General features: G+C 62.4%; 3 protein-coding genes across 4 annotated transcripts in view; 2 read left to right on the top strand and 1 right to left on the bottom strand.

Annotated features, from left to right (window-relative positions):
- OSBPL2 (oxysterol binding protein like 2) overlaps nt 1–6,115 on the top strand; it is a 36,283-nt gene extending 30,168 nt beyond the window's left edge. Inside the window, exons 11-14 of the mRNA XM_080812810.1 lie at nt 720–848; nt 1,895–2,018; nt 2,898–2,988; nt 4,794–6,115. Coding sequence (XP_080668936.1) covers nt 720–848; nt 1,895–2,018; nt 2,898–2,988; nt 4,794–4,896 — 447 coding nt within the window. The 3' untranslated portion in view covers nt 4,897–6,115. The remainder of the gene's footprint in view (nt 1–719; nt 849–1,894; nt 2,019–2,897; nt 2,989–4,793) is intronic.
- An 8,189-nt stretch (nt 6,116–14,304) lies between these two features.
- On the top strand, nt 14,305–20,210 carry ADRM1 (ADRM1 26S proteasome ubiquitin receptor). 2 transcript variants are annotated; one of them, XM_080812808.1, is made up of 10 exons: nt 14,305–14,393; nt 14,946–15,159; nt 15,648–15,764; nt 17,278–17,401; nt 17,915–18,001; nt 18,560–18,641; nt 18,866–19,098; nt 19,313–19,470; nt 19,655–19,757; nt 19,987–20,210. In XM_080812808.1, the coding sequence occupies exons 2-10, from the start codon at nt 14,947–14,949 to the stop codon at nt 20,088–20,090; spliced, it is 1,221 nt and encodes a 406-aa protein (XP_080668934.1). In that variant the 5' UTR covers nt 14,305–14,393; nt 14,946; the 3' UTR covers nt 20,091–20,210. The 2 variants fall into 2 exon arrangements, with proteins under 2 accessions (XP_080668934.1, XP_080668935.1); XM_080812809.1 differs by having other exon boundaries at nt 14,308–14,393; nt 19,313–19,409; nt 19,694–19,757.
- A 142-nt stretch (nt 20,211–20,352) lies between these two features.
- Nucleotides 20,353–23,468, bottom strand: part of LAMA5 (laminin subunit alpha 5) — a gene marked incomplete at its 5' end in the record, with an annotated part of 47,183 nt that continues 44,067 nt past the window's right edge. The window contains 11 exons of the mRNA XM_080812807.1: nt 20,353–20,817; nt 21,048–21,170; nt 21,303–21,396; nt 21,484–21,608; nt 21,698–21,860; nt 21,990–22,154; nt 22,224–22,416; nt 22,485–22,630; nt 22,725–22,863; nt 22,988–23,149; nt 23,255–23,385. Coding sequence (XP_080668933.1) covers nt 20,678–20,817; nt 21,048–21,170; nt 21,303–21,396; nt 21,484–21,608; nt 21,698–21,860; nt 21,990–22,154; nt 22,224–22,416; nt 22,485–22,630; nt 22,725–22,863; nt 22,988–23,149; nt 23,255–23,385 — 1,581 coding nt within the window. The 3' untranslated portion in view covers nt 20,353–20,677. The remainder of the gene's footprint in view (nt 20,818–21,047; nt 21,171–21,302; nt 21,397–21,483; nt 21,609–21,697; nt 21,861–21,989; nt 22,155–22,223; nt 22,417–22,484; nt 22,631–22,724; nt 22,864–22,987; nt 23,150–23,254; nt 23,386–23,468) is intronic.

Genomic DNA, 23,468 nt, shown 5'->3' with positions numbered 1-23,468 from the left:
ACTTCCGAAAAAAGGAAGGTTCCATTTAAAGAACGTGGAGACTTAGCTCCGCTGTCCTTTGGGTGACCTAGATGTGAGAGGGAGTTCTACATGAATACTCATCCCTAAGCGGCCTTTACCGAGCTTTCTGGTAGCAAACCCTGTGGCCTGCGGCCAGCAGCACCTCACCCTGTCGGAGTCGGCTGGGGGTTCCTGAGGCCACTGTGTCACAGTCCAGCATTCTGGAACAGCCGCGTGGGGGCCCACTTCTTTCTCCGGGCCCCACTGAGTTTGCAAAGTAAGGTGGTCGTTGTATGTTTTTCTGCTGAGGTGCTCTCCAGCTGGGGTTCCGTGTGGAAGTGCTGAGATGCCATGAAACCCCGGGTGCGAGCCGGTTCTCGACTGCGGGCCGAGCTGTGGTGTGTGGGGCTGCCTCCGGATCCGGAGAGCCTCCCTTAGCTCGAACCCGACCCGCCGTCTGGGAAGGCATGGCCCCCTCCGGTGGCGAGCAGACTTCGCTGGCGATGCTTGGAGCTGTGTGGGCTTCTCCCCCCAGGAAGGCCCTGCCTTGCTGCCGATTCCCTGCCCTCTCTCGGGGGAGCCCCGGCAAAGAGAGCACGACCGCATCTTGTCCTCGCTAGTGAGCCCGTCTCGCTCTGCCCAGGGCCGCCGCTGGCCGGACAGTTGCTCACGCGGAGCTGTCCCTCGGGCCGGCCGTCCCAAGGCGTTCTGTGTTTCAGGATGACGGCTCCCAGAAAGCTGATGGCGACGTGGCGGACGCCGTGCCCGAGGTTCAGGAGACGGTGCAGGTCATTCCTGGCAGCAAGCTACTCTGGAGGGTCAACACTCGGCCCCCCAACTCTGCCCAGGTCCGTATGCCCCCCTGCTGGTCCAGGCCTTTTGTGCCCCTGACCCCTGGCGAGGCTCCTCAGTTGTTCCCTGGGGCTGTGTGCACACTGCCTCAGGCCGTTGTCCCAAAGCTCAGGGGCCCTCTGTCCCCGGGTCGGACCGTGCGGGAGTGAGCCTGTGGGGGGCCCCTGGCCCTCCCAGAGCCCCGGCCAAGGCCAGGCCCGCAGCAGAGGCCACGTTCTGCCCACATGTCCTGTGGGCGTGCCGTGCCCCAGCTCACACAGCGCGTGACCCCGTCTGCTCTAGATGATCTGCGCAGGCCGGGGCCTGAAGGCACTTCAGGGTTGGTCGGAGGCACTGTTTTTCTCACCAATTTAGAGGCTTAAATGCATTTTGGTGTGTGTTTTTAATTTATGTTACATATAATAAGGTCATATTGTGTACAATAGCATACCATATATAAAATAACTGTATAATAAATGTAATAATGTGTCATAAATTTACTTTAATATCTCCTGCTAATTATCTCGTTCATATGTAAATTACACATAAACATATCACACGGGTTCCTACTGTATTTCACGTCCTGTTAATGTGTCAGAACACGTGTATGTAAGTGAAAGGAAACCAAACATCCCCCTGTGTACTGTTACCTAGCCGGCTAGGGTGTGCTCTCAGCAGGATGTGAACAGTATGATGGAACGGAAAAAAAGGCTTATGTATTTTGAGGGAATTCCTCTTTAAAAATAGTGCCCATTTGTCCGTCCTTCGGCTCAGTCCGTATGGAGCTGCCTGCCAGACACTGGGTGCGCTCCGGGCCCAGGAACGGAGCTGGAGTGTGGGGTGGCCGCGGCGCCCGGCTCTGACCCCTGTGTCTAAGGCGGTGCCGGGGCCTTCTCCATACCTGTGGGGAGTAGGGGCACGCTCTGTGGCTCTCAGGCCGCACCTGGGCGGGGGATGAGTGGGGCCGCGGGTGACCCTCCGCTGCTCCCGTGGCTTCGAGCTGTGAGCCGTGCGCGGAAACCAGGGCTGTTCGGAGTAACAGCATCTGCGCCTCTTTCCCCAGATGTACAATTTCACCAGTTTCACCGTCAGCCTCAACGAGCTGCAGAGCGGCATGGAGGAGACCCTGGCCCCCACGGACTGCCGCTTGCGCCCTGACATCCGCGGCATGGAGAACGGTGACATGGGTGCGCACGCAGACTGAGGGGAGGGGCCGCAGGTGCACAGACAGGGACGCGCAGGGCAGTGCGTCTTGTGGTCTGTCCGTGCTGGAAGAGTTGTAAGGATGCTAGCTAATTTGCAAGTACAATACAATTAAATGACAGGAAAAAGGCAATGAAACAGAATACGTGCAAACTACAAGACCCCCAGGCTTTGTTAGTGTCGGCAGACGTTAGGGTGGCATTCCAAAGAGAGCACATTTGTTCATTAAAAGTAGGCCCCTGTCCCAGGCTCGGCCTCTCATGTACCGTGGACACGTCCGTGTGACAAGGGAGCTGGCCACAGGCTCCCTCCCTTGCTGCCTCGGTCAGGTCAGCAGCCCGTGACTCCCCAGAGGGCTGTCCAGAGTGGCCCTGGGATTTGTGTACACAGTTGGCATTCAGCGGAGAGACTGCTCAGGGTGGGCTGGCCGGCATGCAGACCCCTCTCTTGAGAACCAGCCTCTAAGCTCGCAGTCGCGACCAGGCAGTGGCCCTCGGGCTCCCGCGTGGCAGCTGAGCCTGCGGGCCGGGTCCATGGGAAGCGGCTCCCGCTGCCCCTGCCCCGTGGGTCCGGTTGCCCATGAGCCTCCCCGCACCCCTGCGTGGTGCCGTTTCACAGGCTGCGCGGCATGCCCGTGTGGTGCGGGCACGCGGCCTGCCCCTCGCTGTGGCCCCACTGGCGCCCAGGCACCACCGTGCGCTCATGACGGAGTTTGGTTTACCGATGACATTTCTTGCCGGGGTGACTGTTGGTCTCGGGTCTGGGGCTGGGGGCATCCCGGCGGCTGCTTCCTTTCGCGCTCTGCTCTGCTTGAGGTCGGCCGGAGGCCTCACCGTCGGTCCCGTCGTGTGCTTGGCCCCCAGATCTGGCGAGCCAGGAGAAGGAGCGGCTGGAGGAGAAGCAGAGGGAGGCCCGGAGAGAGCGAGCCAAACGGGAGGCCGAGTGGCAGACAAGGTGAGGCCTCGGGGGCCGGGAGGGGGCAGCGGCGAGGGCTCCGTGTGCCCATGGGGCTGAGCGGAAGCTCTTCTGGGGCCCCGTTAACGTGGGGCCCGTGGCGCAGACGGGCCTGCGCTGCAGGCACGGGTCACCTCAGACCCGGGCCCCGTGGTCCCGCCCACGGCGTGTCTGGCCCCGAGCGCTCTGCTCAGATAGGGCACGTTTTGGAAGGAAACGTGGTCTGAACGAGGCCAGTGGTGGAGGCAGGCGCAGCTTTGGGACGGGCGGCGCCATGGGAGAAGCCGCGTGCCGAGCCGCCACCCCGCGGCCCCGCCGCTTGCTTGGCTGCTCTTCTGCACGCCCCCTGCCGCGTGGCACAGGTGGCCTGAGGGGCTGCGGGGGGTGGGGCGTGGTGCCCCTTGTGCCCGGGGGCGCCCGCCGGCCAGGACACACCTGTGCTCAGACCGGGTGACAGAGACGCAGAACGACAGAGCAGACGCTGCGCACCCCCCCCCCCCCGCCCCGGCCGCCGCCTGCTTTCTCCCTGCGGAGTTGTGGGGACTTGTGGTTTGTCAGTTGTCAGTGGCAAGGGGAGAATGACCCGCTCGATCAGGGTTCAGTGAGGTAAGTGCTGGGACGCTTAAGCATAATGAGAAACGTGTGTCTGTCTGTTCAGGCGCGCGTCCCGCAGCGGTCTTCAGGCGGCCGCGCGCTGTCGCTCTGTCCTCCCCATCACGCTTCAGACTCCAGGACGGGAGCCTCCTGCCACGGTCACGTGACCGACATTCTTAAAGCTGACTCCTTTGTGCTTGGGCTCCTGGTTTGATTTAATACCATGCTTTCAGGAGTTTGATATTTGGAATTGGTTTCCTTCCAGAAAAAGCTTGAAAAGAGTTAACCTTATTTCTTTGTTTTTTTCTAAGTAGTTGATTTTAAAAATACATGGTGGAGATAATATTTTGTCCTAAGATGGTAAATTCTACTTTGTGAGCCCCCCACACCCACTCTGCGATAACTTGCAGGCATCCTCTGTTGTCTTCATATTGTGCAACAGAAGTCGAGGTGGCCCAGGGGGTCGGGGGAGGGGCGCAGGGGTGGGAAGGAGGGGGCTGCAGGGGCAGAGGAGGGAGGGGGACTGTAGGGGTGTGGGGGCGGAGTAAGGAGGGGTGCAAGGGGAGGGGATGGGGGCTGCAGAAGTGGGAGCACAGTGGGGGTGCGGTGCCATGGAGTGGGGTGGGGCTTGGGGGAGAGGGGTGGGGCTCATGGGGTGGGGGGTGGGGTTGTGGGAGGGCTGCAGGAGCAGGTGCACGGTCGGGGGGTGGGGATGGTCGGGATGGTGGATGGCACGGGGGCACAGGTGCCCCACGGGAGCCAGTGGGGTCTTCCGAGGGCTCATGGCTTAAAACATGGCCCAGTGGTGGCCACCGTAGTTCCTCCGCCCTCAGGCTCTCCCCTCCGCCCGCTGGCTCTCCCCTCTGCACGGCCGACACAGGCTCCGCGGGAAGGCGCAGCAGTGTGCACTCCCATCCTGAGAGGTGCAGGTCCCGTGGAGCAGACGTCAGTCTTCTCGGCTGCTGGCACAGCGTGTTTTCTGTTAAATCCTTGGGCTTTGGCTGGCGAACCCCAGGCTAGTTCGTAGGGGACAGCGTCCGTCCCAGTGAAGGCGTGATTAGGCGTGATTAGGCGTGATTAGGTGCTCTCAACTAAGTCACCACCCGGGCCGCTACCGTGGGGGGCCACGTCCTCAGGGCCGGGGAGCACGGCCCTGCCTGCGCACGCACCTCCCGAGCCGCTGGCCTCCCGAGCCCTTGTCCTTGTTGCAGGTGGTTCCACCAGGGCAGCAACCCGCACACGGGGACCCCCGACTGGTTGTACACGGGGGGTTACTTTGAGCGGAACTTCTCCCGCTGCCCGGATATCTACTGAGGGCTGGAGCAGCTGCGGGACCCGAGGCCGGACTGCACCGAGCGGCTGCCCGGAGCTCCGGCCGCAGCGGAGACCGGCTTCTCCAGCGACCGTGCGTGCCACGGCACCACCGTCCCTGGTGGGGGATTTTATTCTAATTAACTTTCGATTTTGCCAAACGTTCTACTACTGTCGCAGCCTCTGTAAAGCTTCACTTGGGCTCATCATGGTCCCGTCGAGGGTGGAAGAGGAAAACCCTTTGCCATCCCTGTGCCGGCGGGACCTGGCCGGGCCGTGTTGCCGACCGCATCCTCTTCCCTGTACAGTTTGTAACTAAAGCCCGTGACCGGGAGGGGCTCCTGTAGTCGTAAATCCCTCCGTAGTCCTCGTCACGCGGGGGCGCAGGGCTTCTGGGGCTGTCGGATGTGACCCAGTAGCGGGGAAGACGATCTGAAAAAGTCTTTCGAAGAGCCTTACCCAGGCCAGGAATGACGGTAGTGCGAGACTGGAGATTGTCAAAGCAGCAGATTGAATGAAATGAAAAGGTGTCAGATTCTGTATTTTTTACCAATCTTCGATAATGTAAAGATTACTTTTAAAATATTTAAGTTGTTAAAACTACTTGAATAGTATTTTGCTGAAGAGCATATGCATTAATCCCCAATTGTCTGTCCGAGAGGAAGCATTACCCTGACGCTCCCGGTCGGCCGGAAACCTCGAGGGTTGTCGACCGAACTCCTCGGGCCGCTCCCACCGGGGAAGGGAGCCCTGCCTCTGCCCTCGTCCTCTCCTCTTGTCACCAGGGCGTCCTCGTCAGCGCAGGCCACACTGCATCACAGAGCCAGTGTCCCCGCCTGCAGCGTCTCGCCCACGCCCACGGCGCGGTCGTGTCCCCGTCTGCCCAGCATGTGCATTCAGACGCGGGCGAGTCCCAGCGGGCAGGCACCGCAGGAGGGTCCAGAGCAGCCTGTAATTAAAATTATTTAACAAAAACTAAGTGTATGTCCATTTAGCAAACATCTTTTCAAGTGACTGTGGCCTTTCTGTAGAAACGTCACAGCCACAGGGCACGGCAGAGCTGCGGGCGGAAGGCCTTCCGCCGAGTGCACGCGCACACTTGCACACTTAGGCACACGCACGCGGTCGCACGTAGGGAGTGGCGGGTTCTCCGGGAGAGGGTGTCATCACTGTGTGTCCAGGCTTCGACATCACATTTGTAATTAAAACACTTTTAAAAGCGAATACTTGTTCTGAAGGCTTGATTTTGTACCTTTGGATGCCGGAAGGCCCAGAGTGCGGAGGAACCGAGGGTGAGCCACTGGACGTGGAGGGGAGCGGGGCGGCCGGCGCAGGGCTCACGGGGGACACTCTTCCGAGAGGAGACTTTGGCATGAGGAGACTTTGGTTGTCTGAGCGGGAGACCCTGTGTGCCTGTGGCCGGGGGGGGGCCGGGCTTGTCATCCGCGGGCGAGTGCAAGCTGAAAGTGTCGAAGGGCACAACCCCAGGACACATTTAAAATGACAGGATTGAGGGCATTTTAGCGACTTGTTCTGGATGAATCCATTTCTCACAGCCACCAGTCATTGGCCAACAAGGTTTGGGCATTTGTCTTTAAACATTTTATTTATTTATTTGACAGATCACAAGTAGGCAGAGAGGCAGGCAGAGGGGGAGGGGAAAGCAGGCTCTCCACTGAGCAGGGAGCCCGATGTGGGGCTGATCCCAGGACCCTAAGATCATGACCTGAGCTGAAGGCAGAGGCTCAACCCACTGCGTCACCCAGGCACCCCAAGGTTTGGGCTTTAAAGTTGGCCGGCAAGGAGGGGTTTCGGGGGCTCATTGCATGGGCCCGGCCCATGCGCTGGAGGAAAGGGACAGGGCGGCTGGTGCCAGGGCCTAGTGTGTCTGCGGGTCCCTGGTCACTTGGCTCACAGATTTTAACCTGCCATTTCTGCAGATGCTGCTATGTAAACTTACAGCCTCTGCGTTGTCTCCCCTGATAATCGCGGGTGTCAGATGTTGGTCTGTAATAGAGTGTTTTGGTAGAAAATGCATTTAAAGAAACAAGCACCCGGTGCTGATGCGTTTGGCCTGTGTGGACTGTGATGGCTGCCTCGGCCCCGTGGTGTCCTTGTGGCTTTGCCGTATGGGCCCAGGAGCTTTTTAGAGTTGTTTTGTAGCTTAGAACGTCCCCGGGGAATGAAAAGTAGAGCATGCTTTCCCCAAAGAACCTGAAATTTGGGTTTGTTCCCCCTTTGAAGTTTGGGTTCCGTTACGTGGCCCTGGACTCTGTGCATTTATCAGGGGGCTCCGGAGATTTTACACTGGACAGACAGACGCTGTCTTGGAATTTGTCTTGTGTATAATATGGACTAATGTCCTGGGGTCCCTGGCTCTGACCGGACTTCACAGGCCACCTCATGTTGGGGTCAGTCCTGTCTGGGGCACGGAGCCAGCACGCGTCTGCCCTGGAGCGGCCCCGGCGTGGGTGTGGCGCGTGCCTGGGAGGAGGCTTGCGCAGAAGCAGGTCAGGGACGTCACCGCAGGAGGCCACGCCAGGCCACCACAGACGCTGGAGCCCGCCCAAGCACTCTCATCTCCGCACGGGCGGACCTGGGATGCGAGAGTCCGAGGGGCCCTTCTCCGCAGACACGGTGCTCCGGGAGGGTCTCGGCTGCCCGGGATGTCGGCGAATGGAGGTTGAGGGGCCGCGGGCAGGGCGCCTCTGGGGAGCAGCGCTGAGCACCTCCTTGGCCTCACAGCCCCTTCTGACCCCACCTGCAAAGCTCACGACGCCAGTGCTTGTGGGAGGGTCGGCCCCCAGACCTGCCAGATACACGATCTGGTGTGGGGGACCCCCCGTCAGACCCAGCGGGCCTGGCGCTCAGAGAGGGATCAGGTGCAGCCTGGCAGCCTCTGGGAGCCCCGGGCAGGCCCAGGGCCCGAGCCGCTAGGCCTCGTGTCTGACGGAGCCTGGAGCCCACCCACTGGGAGGCGTTTACAGCGAATGCAGAAGACACTCCACCTGCCTGCGGGTCCTTGTTGGAACACAGGGTCAGGAAATCAGAGCAGGACAAGAGAAACGCCAGGAGGCTCCCCGAGATCTAGCCAGCCCTCTGGGCAGCCTTGACCAGAAGCTGCTTCTCAGGACACTGGCTCTTCGAGAAGCGCTCCCCGAGAGGGGTGGTGATTGACTGGCTTTGCCAGTCTCCAGTATCCACAGGGAGCACGGAGGATGGCGGCACTGGGACGCTTCCTAGCCCAGAAGCACCAGTAACCCTTCCCCTTGGGACACCCTTCTCCTAGCAGGGGAGAAGGGCAGGGTCAGGAAGGGCTGCATCCCACTAGGGACAGGCGGGCCCGGGGCGGAGTTCAGTTAGTACAGCGCTCTCCCCATCCGGTTTCTCTCTCTCAGCATCCAGACTTCCAAACGTCTTCCAAAGGACTTTCTTGGGGGCGCCTGGGGGGCTCAGTCATAGCGTCTGCCTTCAACTCAGGTCATGATCCTGGGATCCTGGGATCGAGCCCCACATCGGGCTCCTTGTTTCGCGGGGAGTCGGCTTCTCCCTCTCCCACTCTCCCGGCTTGTGCTCCTGCTCTCGCTCTCGTGCGCGCGCGTTCTTTCTCTCTCTCTCTCTCTGTTAAATAAATAAATAAAAATTTTAAAAGATTTTATTTATTTGACAGACAGAGATCACAAGTAGGCAGAGAGGCAGGCAGAGAGAGAGGGGGAAGCAGGCTCCCCGCCGAGCAGAGAGCCCCACACGGGGCTCAATCCCAGGACCCTGGGATCATGACCTGAGCCGAAGGCAGAGGCCCTAACCCACTGAGACACCCAGGCACCCCTAAAATATTTTTTTAAAAATGGGACTTTCTTGGGTCTGCAGTGGGTGCAAAGATTGGGGTCCCTCCTCAGGATGAGTCACACTGGGCTTTGCTGGCTTCTGCGTTCTCCGTGTGCGGGCTCTACCACGTGAGAGCAGCGCGTCGGGTGTCTCTCGCTGGGGGTTTACCAGACAGTCAGCCCAGTGGTCGCACAGCTGGTTTGCCTCTTTGACAAGCAAATTGCCCCAAGTCACACGGTCAGTAAAGGGCCGCATGATCTCTGCAGTGGCCAACAGCATGGACACCGGTCCCCCTTCCTGGTGAGCGCGTGCGTGGCCGGCTTTCAGCACTGTTTATCCTGTCAGCGTAGCATGAAAATGTCAGGCGAGAATGCGTGCTAGTGAGATGCATTTATTTTTATAATACGTAACAACCGGCAGCACCCGTCTGTATAAACAGAATCAACCACTCCTGGATTGTTTGGGGGGAGACTGGTATAGATCTGCGAAGGTCAGTGTTAAACCCTAGCTCCAAATACAGATTTCTTTGAAAATGGGTTGTACTGACATTTGTTTGGCGCTGAACAATTTTTCATTGTCTCAGCTGTTCTGGCCTCTCCGGAAAGGGCTGCAGACGGGCTACGGACAAGTCCCATGCACCGATGCCAGAGGTTCGGACTGTGTGTTCTGTAGGATTGGCCCAGCAAATGGAATGTTCCAGAAAACTGCTTGTCATGGTGGAGAGGAGATTCATGGACACCTGTGACACCATCAGGCGGGCCACTGGACAGTTGAAGGGGTCTTTGTTCTCTGAGCGGTGGGGAGCTCTGAGTGACCATCTCTCTTCTGTCCTGGGGATCAGAGCCCCTTGCTGAAAGCAAAGAAATGTCCAGAGCACAGCGGTAATCTGACTCGAGGGTCCTTGCTGCCTGGCCCCTGTCCGAGGCACCCAGCAGCCGCATACTTTCCAGGAGTGTGAGCTGAGAGGAGACAATCATCTGGATAGCCGCGGTGGCTCTGGTCAGAGGGACAGACCTTGGGATGCCCTTGGGATGCCCAGGTGCCTAGATAAGGGTCTCCCCTACAGGCTGCGGTGTCCGATGACAGGGACCATGGAGCACTCAGCACTGCCAGAGCCAGTACCTACTGTCTTGGGTGCTTAATCCCCACAATTCCCTCAGTCCAACCAGTGGAGGAGGAAAAGGCGGTGCAGGAAGGTGGGCTTGCCCTAGATTTCACAGCAGGTAACCGGAGAAAGTGGGATCTAACCCTAACTTATAGTGAAGGTCACCCCGTGTGCACCTGACAAAATCCATACTGTCTCATAGTCACCAGCAACATACAGGATCAGATGACAAGGGTGTCAAGACCATTCGAAGGGGAAAGGACAGTCTTTTCAACGAATAGTCATGGGAAAGCTGGACCCCTGCCTCACACCCTCTATAAAATTAGACCCGAACATCACATCCAAAACCATAAAATTTTTATTTTTTTAATTTATTTTTTTAAAATATTTCATTATTTGACTGAGAACAAACACAGGTTGGTGGGGCAGAGGGAGAAGACGACTCCCCACTGAGCAGGGACCCTGATGTGGGGCTCGATCCCAGGACCCTGGGATCACGACCTGAGCCAAAGGAAGAGGCTTTAACCCACTGAGCCACCCAGGTGCCCCAACCATAAAACTTGTAGAAGCAAGCATAGGGCACAAGCTTAGTGACGTAGGACTTGGCAGTGATTTCTTGGGTAGGACATTGAAGGCACAGGTAACAACAGAAAACATAAACAAATTGGACAAGATGGAAACTTAAAATAATGTTTGTGCATCAGACAGTATCATCAGGTAAAAATGCAACCCACAGAATGGGAGAAAACATAGACAAACACATCTGCCAGGAGAATGACATCCAGAACATGCAGGGAATTTCTCAAACTAAACAAACAAAAACCCGATCCAAAAACAGGCAGAGGACCCCGTGCACAGAAGATGCACAAAGGGCCAGTCAGTCCGAGACACTGGCCCCGAGAATCACGTGGCAAATGCAAATCAGAGCTCACACCCAGGAGGTGTGCGGAGGGCGGCGGCGTGGGTGACAAGCCCGCACCGAGCGTTGGCGAGACTGCACGGGTCGGAGCCCGAACGGGCTGCTGCCGGGAACCCAGAGCGGGGCAGCTGCTGTGGGAGACAGGACCGCGGCTCCGGAGAACGTTACCGACAGCATTACCAGAGGATCCGGAAATCCCACTGTGCTGCTGTGCCGGAAGGATCTGAAAGCAAAGTCCCGAAGAGACGTTTGCCCGCCCACGCCGACAGCAGTGTTCCCCACCGCCGCCGAGTCACGGGGGCCGCCCGGGGACGGACAGATGAACACGACGTGCTCTGCGCGTGCGGGGGTGGGAGGGACCCAGACACCTGCTGCCACGTGGACAGACCTTGAGGACGCCCTGCTCAGCGAGAAAAGCCCATCACGGAAAGACAAAGACTGCGGGACTCCCATCTACGTCACATACTAGGGTTGTCAGAACGTGAGGGGCAGTAGGGTGGCAGCGACGGAGCCGGGGGGCCGGGTTGGTGTCTCAAAAGGTGACAGGATGCTGATGCGGCACAACATCGTGAGTGTATTACCGTCCCTGAACGGCTCACTGAGGGTTAAGATGGTGAATTTTATGTCATGTGTATCCTACCACCATAAAAAATTTTGGAAAGAAGTGGTCAGTGCTTGCCAGGGGTTAGGGAGGAGGGAGGGATGGACAGGAGGAGGGCAGAGGACTACCGGCGGTGAGACCACTCCGTGCGACACTATGATGGTGGGTCTGCGTCACACGTTAGTCCAAACGCACAGGTGGTGTGCAGGGAGACGGGCCATTGGCGACACCGCGTGTCCTCGCAGGTCCGTCACACATGTGCCTGCCGGCAGGGATGCTGACAGCAGGAGGAGGTGCGTGCGGAGGGTTACGTGGGAACTCTCAGTACTTCCTGCTCACCTTGGGACTAAACCTACAATTCCCTCCGGAAAAAAAGGATCGTTAAAAGGAAAGCAAGATGATCGTGGGAACCCCGCTGCCGAACCGTGCGAATCGTGCTGTCCTGGGGCCGCGCCGCCACGGCCTCAGCACTTAGTCCTGTAGCGCTCCCTTCTCGGGGTTCCTGCCCTTCTCATCGGTGTGTTTGAATTTGCGTTTCTCTTATGAATAATGGCGTGGGGTCTCTTCTCCTGTGCCTCTCACTGGCTGTACCCCTTTGGTGATGTGTCCAGGCGCCACGGTCCCCGTGCCCTGCCCACCACTTGTGCGGGATCCACTGGGCCGCCCACCCCGCTACCTTGTCCCCCACGGCACCCCACAGGGGCGGGCGCACCCAGGGGCTTTGGCCATGCTCGTCTGCCTGTGGCCACTGTCCTTCCTGCACACGAGCCGTGGAACCAGCCTCAGATACAGGCCCCCCAGCTTGAGGAGAGGAAGTGCTCTGGCGAGCCCCGCGAGGCCACGGGCTGGAGGGAACCATGCTCTTCCGGGTCACAACAGTGGTTTCCCTGCGGCCTCCTGTGGCCGATTCTTAACTTTTCCTGACTCTTCCTGCCCGCTGGCCCGTGTTCAGGCAGCCATTGTTGTCTTTGGTTTCCTTGAGTGTCACCAGCAGGGCACTCGCTGTCATGGGCTCAGGGCCATGCCCCTCTCCCATGTGGTCTCTGGGGCCCCGGGGAGCTCGTGTGTGTGGTTTGCTCTGTTGGTATTTACTAGGAAATGAAATGAAGTGGAAGTATTTGCTAGTTAAAAAGCAACAAGCTTATTATTTATCAACATAAACATTTTTAAATGAAGAACAGCTATGTTTTCGAAAACAGCAGAATTGGTGAGTCTTTCGATCACAAAACAACGGATACAGAAGTGGTTTTCCTTCGGAGGCACGTAGGTGCCTGGCTTTTGATTTTGACTCACATCATGGTTGCAGGGTCCTGGGATTGAGCCCTACATCAGGCTCCCTGCTCAGCGGGGAATCTGCTGGATATCCTCTCCCTGTCCCTCCTCCTGCCCGTGCTCACTCTCTCTAAAATAAAAAAATAAATCTTCAAAAAAAAGTGGCTGTACCTGAGACCATTATACAGAACGTCACGGATGGGTTCAAATGAACGCACCAGACTCACCTGCGTCAACGGGAATAAATCTTTGAAACAAAACCACCTTCCACTTTGATACTTTTTGTAAAAAGCTTAACAAACTTGACACATAGATGACAAATTGTCAGGCAGCATGATGCAGAGTGGCCTTGCTTTTGGAGGGGTCTCTGGTGCGAGCTGGGAGGGCCCGGGGCTCTGGGTGGGTGCCCCCCGCGTGGTTACTGTGTCCCAGCGGAGCACAGGGTGGAAACGGAGGGCATCCGGTCCTCGTGAATATCGAGTTGGGCTTGATGGACAGTGGCCTCTTCCATTCCATTCTGAGCACACACATCAGCCTCTGGGAACGCCACACACAGAGGGAATGTGGGGGGCAGCCACCAGCACTCGTCATTGGAGAACGGGGGACCCCCAGGGGAGAATGGGGGGGAGTCATGCCAGCACTGTCATCACAGGGGAATGCGGGGACCCCCCGGGGAGAATGGGAAGGAACAGGGAGACTCCCAGGGGAGAAAGACGACCCCAGGGGAGCATGGAGGGAATACGAAGGCCCTAAGGGGAGACTGGGGGAAGTAGGGAGACCCCCCCAGGGGAGGATGAGGGGACAGCCATGCCAGCACTGTCATCACAGGGGGACGGGGGACCCCCAGGAAAGAATGGGAAGAATAGGGAGACTCCCAGGGGGAGAGTGGGGGGATACGGGGACCCCAAGAGGAGAATGGAGTAGGGAGACCCCCCAGAATGGGGACAGTCATGCCAGCACTGGGGAATGGGGGGACCCCAAGAGGAGAATGGGGGAATAAGGAGACTCCCAAAGGGAGAATGGGGGACCCCAGGGGAGAATGAGGGGAATACGAGGACCCCAAAAGGAGAATACAGGGAGCAGGGAGACCCCCCCCCCCGGGAGAATGGGGGCAGCCACGCCAGCACGGTCACGGGGAGAACAGGGAGGCAGCGCGGCATCTCCGTCGCCCCCCAGACGACCACCGCTGGTGTCTTGGGCGCTGACTCCTGGACCCCCACGTCCAGGGCTGTGATTCGGCGACACACCCCTGGGGTCGCGAAGTCGGCCCTCCCCAGCCCCAGCGTCCTAGTCCCCTGACGTGGGGGCTGTTTCCCGCACGTCTTGGGACCTGGCGTGTCGCTCTGGCCGTGAATCTGCGACAGCCCCTCCCGCGCCGCAGGTGCACCGGCTCTCCGGCGACGGTGGGGGGTGCACTCCAACGCCCCCCGGCTCGGTCGGCGCCCGCCGCGCTGTTCCGGACGCCGCCGCCAGGGGCCGCCGCCGCGCCCCTATGACACAGCAACAATAGGAGCCGCTCTGGCCCGCGCGCCGCCCGCCCGCGCTTCCGCCGGAAGGGAACGCGAGCGCGGGGCGGGCCGGGGAGGGCCGATGGACGGCTGTCCTTCCCAATCGCTGGCGGCGCAGCGTCGGCCCCGCCCCTGGCGCAGCCCAATCGCCGGCGAGAGCGGCGGGAGGGGCGGAGCGAGAGAGGACTTCCGGCGGGGCCCGGCAGGCGCTGAGGAGGAAGAGCGAGCCCAGACGGTGCCTCTCGGCCGAGTCGCGGCGCGGGCCAGGTGCGGGGGTCGCCGGGGGCGGGGCCGGCTGCGGGGGCGGGGCCTGCGCCGTCGGGGTGCCGGAGCCCGGGTCGGGTCCGCGGAGGCCGGGGTGTGGGGCGCGGGGGCGGCCGGCGAGCCCGGGTGGGGGGGCCTGTGCGCGGGGCGGCGGCTCTGGGGGGCCCCCGGACTCGGCCCGCCGCGGCCGTGACGCCCGGGGGCCGCGCGGGGCCGCGAGCTGCGGGGGCGGCCGCGCGCGGGGGGACGGCGGCGGGGGCGGCGCGGGGCGGCGCGCCCCTCGGCCCCGCAGCCGGCCCGGCGGCCCCGCAGCGCTCCGGTCCTGGCCGGCGGGCGGACCCCGCAGAAGCCGGCTGGGGGCTGCCCTCCGGCCCGGCTCAGTGTGTCGGCTCTCGGGGGCCCCAGGCCGCGGGGAGAGGGCGCGGGGCTTGCCGCGCTCCGGGAAACCCGAGGGGGCTGTGGCCGGGGGCCGGGCTCCGCGAGGGCAGCTTCGCGGGAGGGGCGGCCGGGGGCGCCCCTGCCTTGACCGGGCGCGCGCGCGGGCGGCTCTTCCAGGATGACGACCTCAGGCGCGCTCTTCCCAAGCCTGGTGCCGGGCTCGCGTGGGTCCTCCAACAAGTACCTGGTGGAGTTCCGTGCGGGGAAGATGTCGCTGAAGGGGACGACCGTCACCCCGGACAAGCGGAAAGGGCTCGTGTACATCCAGCAGACGGACGACTCCCTCATTCACTTCTGCTGGAAGGACCGGACGTCCGGGACCGTGGAGGACGTGAGTGCGTCCGCCGAACCGGTGCTGGGAGCGGCGTGCGGGCGCGGCGGGGGCGCCCGGGCGGCCGGCGCTGCTCTCCGGACCCGCGGCCGTGGGCCAGCCTCTGGCGATGCGCCGGCCGGTCCGCGCTCCGAGCCGCCGCTTCGGGGGGCGTCTGTCCTTCCCGCCCGCTTGCTCCCACCCGTCCGGCCAACTTGTCGCTCCTTCCCAACGCGTCCTTGTTAAAAATCTCTGGAAAGCCGCAAGCCTCCCTTCCCTGTTGAGCACGGAGCCCCTCTCCTGGTCCTCATGCCCTTGGTGGGGCGCCTCTGACCCTGTCTTCTCCACCGGGGGAGACCCTGCTGGTGAGGGGCCTGGGCCCTGGACCCCCCCCCCCACCTCCCCGGTGCAGACGAAGGAGCCCTCGGGTTTCCCTGGGAGGGGGTGGGATCCGCAGTGGGTGTTTCCGTGAGGCTGACACCCACCACCCGCCCCGGCGTTCTCCCAAGGACCTGATCATCTTTCCCGACGACTGTGAGTTCAAGCGGGTGCCGCAGTGCCCCAGCGGGAGGGTCTACGTGCTCAAGTTCAAGGCGGGGTCCAAACGCCTCTTCTTCTGGATGCAGGTACGGGGGCGGGGAGGTGTTGGGGTTTTGTGCTTCTCTGTCGCAGAACGTGTTCGCCGGACGGCAGAATTCACTTTCCGAAAACTGCCGATGCTCACCGAGCGTCACAGACCCTAAGAGTTCCTGTGTCTCCGGGGTCCGGGGGGGGGGGGGGCGCGCTGGAGCAGGGGCCTCTTCCAGAGCCCGGACACTTGCGGCTGGGCTCCTGGTGCCCTTGCGAGATCCGGAATTCCTGGCACACTGACAAGAGTGCTTTCTGGACTGGACCGCAGTGTCCCTCTGTTGTCTGCGTACCTCCCGCCCTGCCCTGTCTCGAGCACCCCGGAGCCGGAGCAGGGGGGATTGTGTGTGTGCTCCTAGCTGTGTTTACAGAATGACACGTTTTTTCGCAAGCTTTTCCGAGCCCTGCCTCCCCTAGCCTTCCCCGTTGCGTGCTTTGGGGGTCTTTGGGGGTCAGCGCACCAGGGCTCCCCATGCCCACAGCTGCGGTCACTGTTCCACTGGGCTTAGCAGCCGCTGCTCCTCCTCCCAGCCGCTGGGCAAACTGTTTGGTCGTGGTGTTGCCACAGCGGGTTAGAGTGACCCTGAGCTGAGGCTGTTGCCCATACGGGGGTGGGGGGGCCTCTCTGTGCTGACACCCCGAAGCGCACGTGTTGGAGGTGGGCGGTCGGAGGCCTTTGCAAACAGATGCTTCCAGATTCCTTCCCCGGAGGTTGACCCCACTGCCCTCCCCTGGCACGTACCAGGGCAGGGCAGGAGCAGTTTCTCTCGCAGGGCCAGACAGGCTGTGCTGCAGACGCCGGTCTCTGCCCACGTGGTGAGAGAGCCCCGTGGACAAGCCGGCTGGGCGGGTCGGTGAGACTTGCAGGCACGGGGAGGGGCCGAGCTTGTTTCTTCAGGTTCTCCCAGGAAATGTTCCGCCGGCTCTACCTTGTCTGGTTTTGCTCACCTGCCCTGCTCCCTTCTACTCTGGGCGTGGGGGACACTGTGTTGTCCCCCTTCTCTGTCCCTGGCCCCCAGCAGACCCACAGCACATGCCCAGTTGTGGGTGCTTCGTCTCTTGGTTCTGGGGGCACTTATGGGGCAGTGCTCCCTGAAGATGGTCTACGCCCCGGGGCGCTGGTGTTGAGTGCCTGCCGGGTGTGCTTTCTGGGGTTTCCGGCGAACCCTGAAGGGCCATGGCGGGGTGGTTCGTGGGCAGTGGTGTGATAGAAAGGTTGTGTTACCTTGTTACACTCCTACACGAGGTGCAGGAGGGCTTCGTGGCTTTTAGGCTGTTGTGTAAAGCACCGAATTCTGGGCGTTCAGAAAGCATCGCTGTGTGCAGCCCGGGGCCTCTCAGTGCTTCACTCTCCGGCCCACCGAGTGAGCGTGGCCACAGCACCGCGCTCCTTACCGAGTGCTGTTCCTGTCGGCCCTGCTGGGTCCTCGGTGCTGTGCAGCTGTGGACAGGGCCCACGTTGCTGGCGGCGGACCGCTCCCTCGCAGCTGTGGTCCTGTCCTCCCCGCACAGGAGCCCAAGACAGACCAGGACGAGGAGCACTGCCGGAAGGTCAACGAGTACCTGAACAACCCTCCGATGCCTGGTGCGCTGGGGGCGAGCGGGAGTGGAGGCCACGAGCTCTCTGCGCTGGGCGGTAGGCGTCACCTTCCGGAACATGCTGGCACACCAGTACCCGTGAAGGACGTGTGTTCCTGATGATGCGTGCTGGCCGTTGTCGTTGGCATGGTTTTGGTTTTGGTTCTCATTTTGTGTTAAGATTTTGTGAGAGAGTGTGCATGTGCAGCGGGGAGGGGGCAGAGAGAGAGGGAGCAGCCGACTCCCCGCTGAGCAAGGAGCCTGACGCAGGACTTGATCCCAGGACCCTGAGATCGTGACCTGAGCTGAAGGCAGACTCAACCCACTGAGCCGCTGTGGTTTTTAAGTGGAAATGGAGGTTTCCGAGTTAGAAGCCTCTTAGTCGTCCCAAGTCCAAGTCTCCGTCCAGCTTCCGGGGATAAAACAGCGTGTGCGCGCCGCGGTGTTGTTTCATCCCAGGCGCTGCCGTGAGGGCGGGGGACGCTGAAGGGCGGGCTCACAGGGCGCGCGGTCTCAGCCGGGGCGCCGAGCCTCCCCGCGGCCCCGAGCCCGAGCGCCTCCTGTCTTGCAGGCGAGGGCGGCTTGCAGAGCCTGCTGGGGAACATGAGCCACAGCCAGCTCATGCAGCTCATCGGACCCGCTGGCCTCGGAGGACTGGGTAAGCCCTGTGTGAGGACCGGACGGCCTTGGGTTAGGGTCACTTTGGGATTGGAACGTTTCCTTCTCGGTGGTTCTCAGTGATAGCTGCAAACGTCTGTTTCCTGGGCCGGGCCCATGTGCCCTGTGGTTTGTGCTGGGAGCTGGTCCGTGGTGAGGACCTCGCTCTGTACTCGAGGGGCCCACAGGTGGCCTGGGAGCGGGGCTCCTGCTGGGGTCCTCTGTTCAGGTTCCCCTCCGGGGGGCTTGCCCGATGCCGCCGCCTCTTGTGCTGGAATGGCCGCTGTTTGGGCAGAAGGGAAACCTTTGCCACTTTGCCAGGTGTGGACTGCGTGTTAACCTCAGACCTAAGTGCGTCGTTAGTGGGACGGGAGACAGAAACGCTGTGACGCGGGGAATAAGCTTCTAGAGTGCTGCAGCCTGAGCGGTCACGGCTCTGGCACCCTGGCCCACTGTGGTCCCTGTTCCCCCCGTTTGTCCTTTGTTAGTGTAGGATATCGGGCAGGGAGAGGTGGGCTCTTTGGGACGGTGTGGCGGCTGAGCTCATGTATCCTTGCAGGTGGGCTGGGGGCCCTGACCGGGCCGGGCCTGGCCAGCCTCCTGGGGAGCGGAGGGCCTCCAGCGAGCAGCTCCTCATCCAGGTGAGCCTTGACCCCCGCCCCCGCGTGCCACCAGGGGTCCCATCCTTCAAGGTGACTGGACATAGGAGATGCGGAAGGACGGAAAAGACACCCAGGGAGGGACCTTTTTGGGGTCTAGACTGTTCTGGATCCCTGGCAGTTAAAGGACCGCTGCTGCAGGAGCGACATGCCGTGGGCACCTCTAGGGTGCGTGGTCGCCCCATCGCTGCCCTCGCTCTTCCCAGCTCCCGGAGCCAGTCAGCGGCCGTCACCCCGTCCTCCACCACCTCTTCTACCCGAGCCACCCCAGCCCCCTCTGCTCCAGCAGCTGCCTCGGTGACCAGCCCGAGCCCCGCACCCAGTTCAGGTAACGGAACCAGCACGGCGGCCAGCCCGACCCAGCCCATCCAGCTGAGCGATCTTCAGAGCATTCTAGCTACGATGAACGTGCCGGCCGGGCCAGGTGGCGGCCAGCAAGGTAACGCACACGCTGCTTGGCTCCAGGCTGGGGGGTGAAGGGGCCTGCTGCCCCCTTCCCGCGCGCTCGCTGCCTTTCCGAGGTGGGCCGAGGTGGGCCGAGCGTGTCTCCGGGCTGAGCTGCTTCTCCCTCGCCTCGCCCCGCCCGGCGATGCCATGGCTTGGGCGTCTGCGGTCGGCCTCGAGCCGCTGATGGCTGTGTGCTTACGCCTCAGTTGACCTGGCCAGTGTTCTGACGCCCGAGATCATGGCACCTATCCTTGCCAACGCGGACGTCCAGGAGCGCCTGCTGCCCTACCTGCCCTCTGGGGAGTCACTGCCGCAGACGGCCGAGGAGATCCAGAACACGCTGACCTCGCCCCAGTTCCAGCAGGTAGATGCTGTGGCCGGGGTGCCCCCTGCTGTGTGCTCAGTGGCAGGGGACACGACTCACCTTCCACGTGCTTCCCTGTCACCGAGTGTCCCTTGCACCTGGCCCACGCACCCCACCCCCACCCCCCGTTCCCCTGGGGCCTTTGCCAAGTGTGTGTTCAGGGGTGTCTGGCTGTCCTTTGCAGGCTCTGGGCATGTTCAGCGCTGCCTTGGCCTCTGGGCAGCTGGGCCCCCTCATGTGCCAGTTTGGGCTGCCTGCAGAGGCCGTGGAGGCCGCCAACAAGGGCGGTAAGTGCCTGTCCCCCCCGCCCCTTCCCTCTCCCACGTGGCCAAGGGAGAGTCTCTCTCTCTCGTAGTTACAAGGCTTCCCCGCTTGCCCAGAATCGGGCCGGCTGGCCGGGTCATGGCGCGTCGGTGGTCTTGGGTCTTAGCTTTGAAATTTTCATCTGTCCCCTTTGGTCCGCAGTTCCAGGCCAGGGTCTAGAAAGGTCGCCTTGTGTTTTTAAATGCATTTTAGATGTGGAAGCATTTGCCAAAGCCATGCAGAACAGTGCCCGACCCGAGCAGGAGGGTGACGGGAAGGACAAGAAGGACGAAGAGGAGGACATGAGCTTAGACTGACGAGCTGCTGTCGCCACGGGGCCGGGGTTCAGGCCCGCGGCCTCAGTGACGGGGCTCGGGGCGCGGCGCACGCCCTCGCCTCCGTTCCGGCTTGCTGAGAAATAAAGGTCTTGTCTTTTACCTGCCACTTGTGCTCTTCCTGTATGCCCCCCAGGGGAGCTGGTATGAGGGCGGCCCCCTGGGCAGGCGGTTCCCCACGAGCACGTCCGGGGTCGGCGTCCGTCTGGTGTTCCGCTTTCATGTTTAAAGTAAACACTCAGTTAAACAAAACGTTTTTTAATTTTCAGGGAGCAGGCAGATTCCTCACGTTAGGAAACATTGGGGGAAGGGAAACGTCAGCACGAAACCGAAAAGAAAAAGGACGAAAACCCTCAGTTTGCGACGTTAGGTAGGACTTAGACCGTCCCAGAGAGAAGTGTCACCGCCCCCAGCATCTAGAGTCCAGCCAGACTCGATGTGAAGCCGGCTGAGTGCGGGGGCCGGGGACTCGGCGAGGTGGGAGCCTGCCCGCCCGGGGCGGCCCTCCTGTGGACGCTGGGCCCGGGCCTCTGAAGGTTCTCTGGCGTGGCTGCTGGAGGGGCAGCTTGCTAGGTGGCTGGGCAGCCGCCGGCCCCCACTGTCCCCTGGACGACCACAGAGCGAGGCCACGTGATGGGGGCCCCGTTCAGCACCAGATTCCTCATGCAGCCGCGGTAGGCTAGAGGCTCAGCCTGTGTGTCCGTGGACTCTGGGGGAGCAGGAGAAGAGGGGGAGACAGGTCAGAGCAGAGGCTAATGTCCCAGTGCCCCCCCCCCATGCCTCAGTCTCCCTGGCTGCCCCATCACAGGAGGATGGGATGAGAGCGGGTGACCCCGGCACCTGGTCCACGAGGAGCAGCCCCTGCCCCTAGGCAAGGCTGCCCTCACCGGGCAGGCCCCCGAGGGGCAACTCCCACCCCCAGGCTGAGGCCGCCCTCACCAGGCAGGCCCCCGAGGTGCAGAGGTGACTGGGCACCGTCCGTGGAGGCCGCCAGCGTGGGGCCCAGGGTCCGGTTGCTCCGCGTGTCCACCTCCAGCTGGAGCACGTTCCCACTTCTGGTCACTGTGGGCACAGGGTCCCCGTGACTGGGAGGGGCTGGGGGCTGTCTGCCACGCAGCCTGCACCACTGCCCCTCCTGAGCCCCTCCCGGGTGCTCTACTCGGTAGAAAAGCAGAGGTGGGGGGGCCGGCTTACCTGCCAGTCGGTGCCACTGCCCATCACACAAGGCTGCAGCGCGTGTCACCCACGTGGAGAACTCCCCCGCGCCGTCGTCCGCCCGCAGCAGGACCTGGACGGGGGGCCGGGGGGGAGGTCAGGAGAGCCTCACGAACCTCGGTCCCACCCCACGGCCTCAGCCCCCTTGCCCGCGGCTTACCCGCTCGGCCTGCACCTGCAGCTGCAGGTAGGGCGGTGCCAGGCCCCGGCCCAGGTGGAAGATGAGGCCAGTGGCCGTCCGAGGCCGCACCTCCAGCTCCAGGGCCACCGGAGGCGGCGCGGCATCTGTGAGGAGGGAGCCGTGAGCAGGGGCAGGGCTGGGGGGCTACCACGCCCGCCCCACTGAGGCAGGGGTGCACCCGTACCCTACAGACCTAGGGTGACGACACCCCCGCTGTCTGCGAAGAACAAGCCCTTCTCCAGGGGGCCTGAGAAGCATGGCGTGACCCCGACTGCCCGCGTGGGGGCCCCCAGGGGCCGCCCATCCAGCCTCAGTCTCCTCACACAGCCACTGAAGCCGTAGCTGCTGGCGGCCGCCTGTGGGGACACAGAGGGGCTGGTGTGGGGGGGGGGGTCCCAGGGGCCCAGGAGGGCCGTTCAGCAGGGGATGGGGTGCGGAGGGAGGTGGTTCAGGGCTGGGGGGGGTTACACGGAGGAGGTTCTCACTGGGAGCGTTGCGCTGAAGCCACTCGCTGGGAGGCCCCCCACGAAGAGAGTCTGGGGCCGGGGGCTCCGGGCCCCCTGGTGCTGCTGGCCGGGCCCCTCCTGGTCCTGGGCCCAGACCCCATCGATCACCAGCTGGATCCGAGTCTTTTCCCATCGCACAGACACCTGGGGGCGGGAGGGAGCACGTCAGAACGGGAGCTCCCAGGACCCGGCCCGTGCCCCTCAGCGACTCACCGTGTGCCACCGGCCAGCCCGTGAGCGCCGGTGGCTCTGGACGCGGAGCTGGGGCCCAGGGCCCTCCGTCTGAGCAACAAAGTGGCCGTGGCTCAAGAGCACAGCCAGGGAAGGGCCGCTGGCCGTGCGGGGGATCGCGAGCAGCAGGAGTCCACGGGGGGTGCGAGGGCGGACCAGCATCGAGATGTGAGACCTGGAAGCCAAGCGAGGCCGTCAGCCTGGGCGGCCCCTCTGCACCCTCCCCACCTGGCCTGGCCTTACCAGTTCCTGGGGGGTGCCAGGACGTGGGCAAACTCTAGGTGACTGGACAGGGGGCCCCCAAACTGGTAGGCATCTCGGATGGTCCTGAGAGACCAGGGCGGGGTGCAGGCGGGGTCCGGGGGGGGCTGGCGGCTTCGTCGGCCAGCCTGGGGGGGGATCGGAAGGGAAGCAGAATGCGTGGTGATGGCCTTCCGACCACACCCCTGCCCCGCCTTGCACACCAGCGTCCGGGTCCCCCACCTTCCGTGCCGCTGCGGCCCTCAGTCCTCGAGGTGCCTGCCCTGGGGTCTGGGCGTGCGGGGCCAGGGCACAGCCTGAGCTCACGTTGACTTTCTCCCAGTCCTGCTGCAGGTCGAACACGCGTTGCGGCCCCAGCGGCCTGCAGAGGGTGGCAGGTCAGCAGTGGTGGGGCGGGGGGCGCGCCGGGCCACACTCCCTATGCCCCCCCGCCCCCCCACCCCCCCGCCCGCCTGTCTCCTGCCCCCCGCCCCCCGCCAGCTCACCGCAGCACAAATACATTGCTGATGCAGCCCGTGAAGTTTAAGTAGTCGCCGGACTTGGACCAGCCTCCCAAGTAGAGCTCGTCCTTCTCAGGCAGGGGCCTGGGGGGCGGCCCCTGGTGGGGCTTCATCTCCTGAAGCTGGTCATCCACATAGAGCCAGACCCTGCAAGGAGAGCAGCGTTTCCCCCGCCCTGCGCCATCCACCCCCAGTGCTGCCGCCTCCCGGTCCCTGGACACCGCTGCCGGGGGCCCAGTGGGCCAGGCTCACCCCGTGTCGTTGCTGTAGAAAGCCACGTAATGGGGGGCACCATCGGCAAAGCTCCCTTGGGTCTTCACCTCTGTCCTCAGCAGCCGGAGTGTCACCCGGCCCTGCTGCAGGGACACCTGGTATGGCCCATCCTGGGGACAGTGGCCAGGTCAGGGGAGCAGGTCAGGGCCTCTCGCCCCCTAAGCCCCACGCCGCTTGCTGCCGGGAGCAGGGG

The sequence above is a fragment of the Martes martes genome (genome assembly GCF_963455335.1).
Source record: "Martes martes genome assembly, chromosome: 9".
NCBI classification, from domain to species: domain Eukaryota; kingdom Metazoa; phylum Chordata; class Mammalia; order Carnivora; family Mustelidae; genus Martes; species Martes martes.
This window is presented reverse-complemented; position numbering and strand designations above follow the sequence as displayed.

Coding starts and splice junctions, on each gene's coding strand:
- ADRM1 (XM_080812808.1), top strand. CDS start 14,947: ATGACGACCTCAGGCGCGCTCTTCCCAAGCCTGGTGCCGGGCTCGCGT. Junction 17,402..17,914: donor CGAGCTCTCTGCGCTGGGCG/GTAGGCGTCACC, acceptor CCTGTCTTGCAG/GCGAGGGCGGCTTGCAGAGC. Junction 19,099..19,312: donor GCCAGGTGGCGGCCAGCAAG/GTAACGCACACG, acceptor CTTACGCCTCAG/TTGACCTGGCCAGTGTTCTG.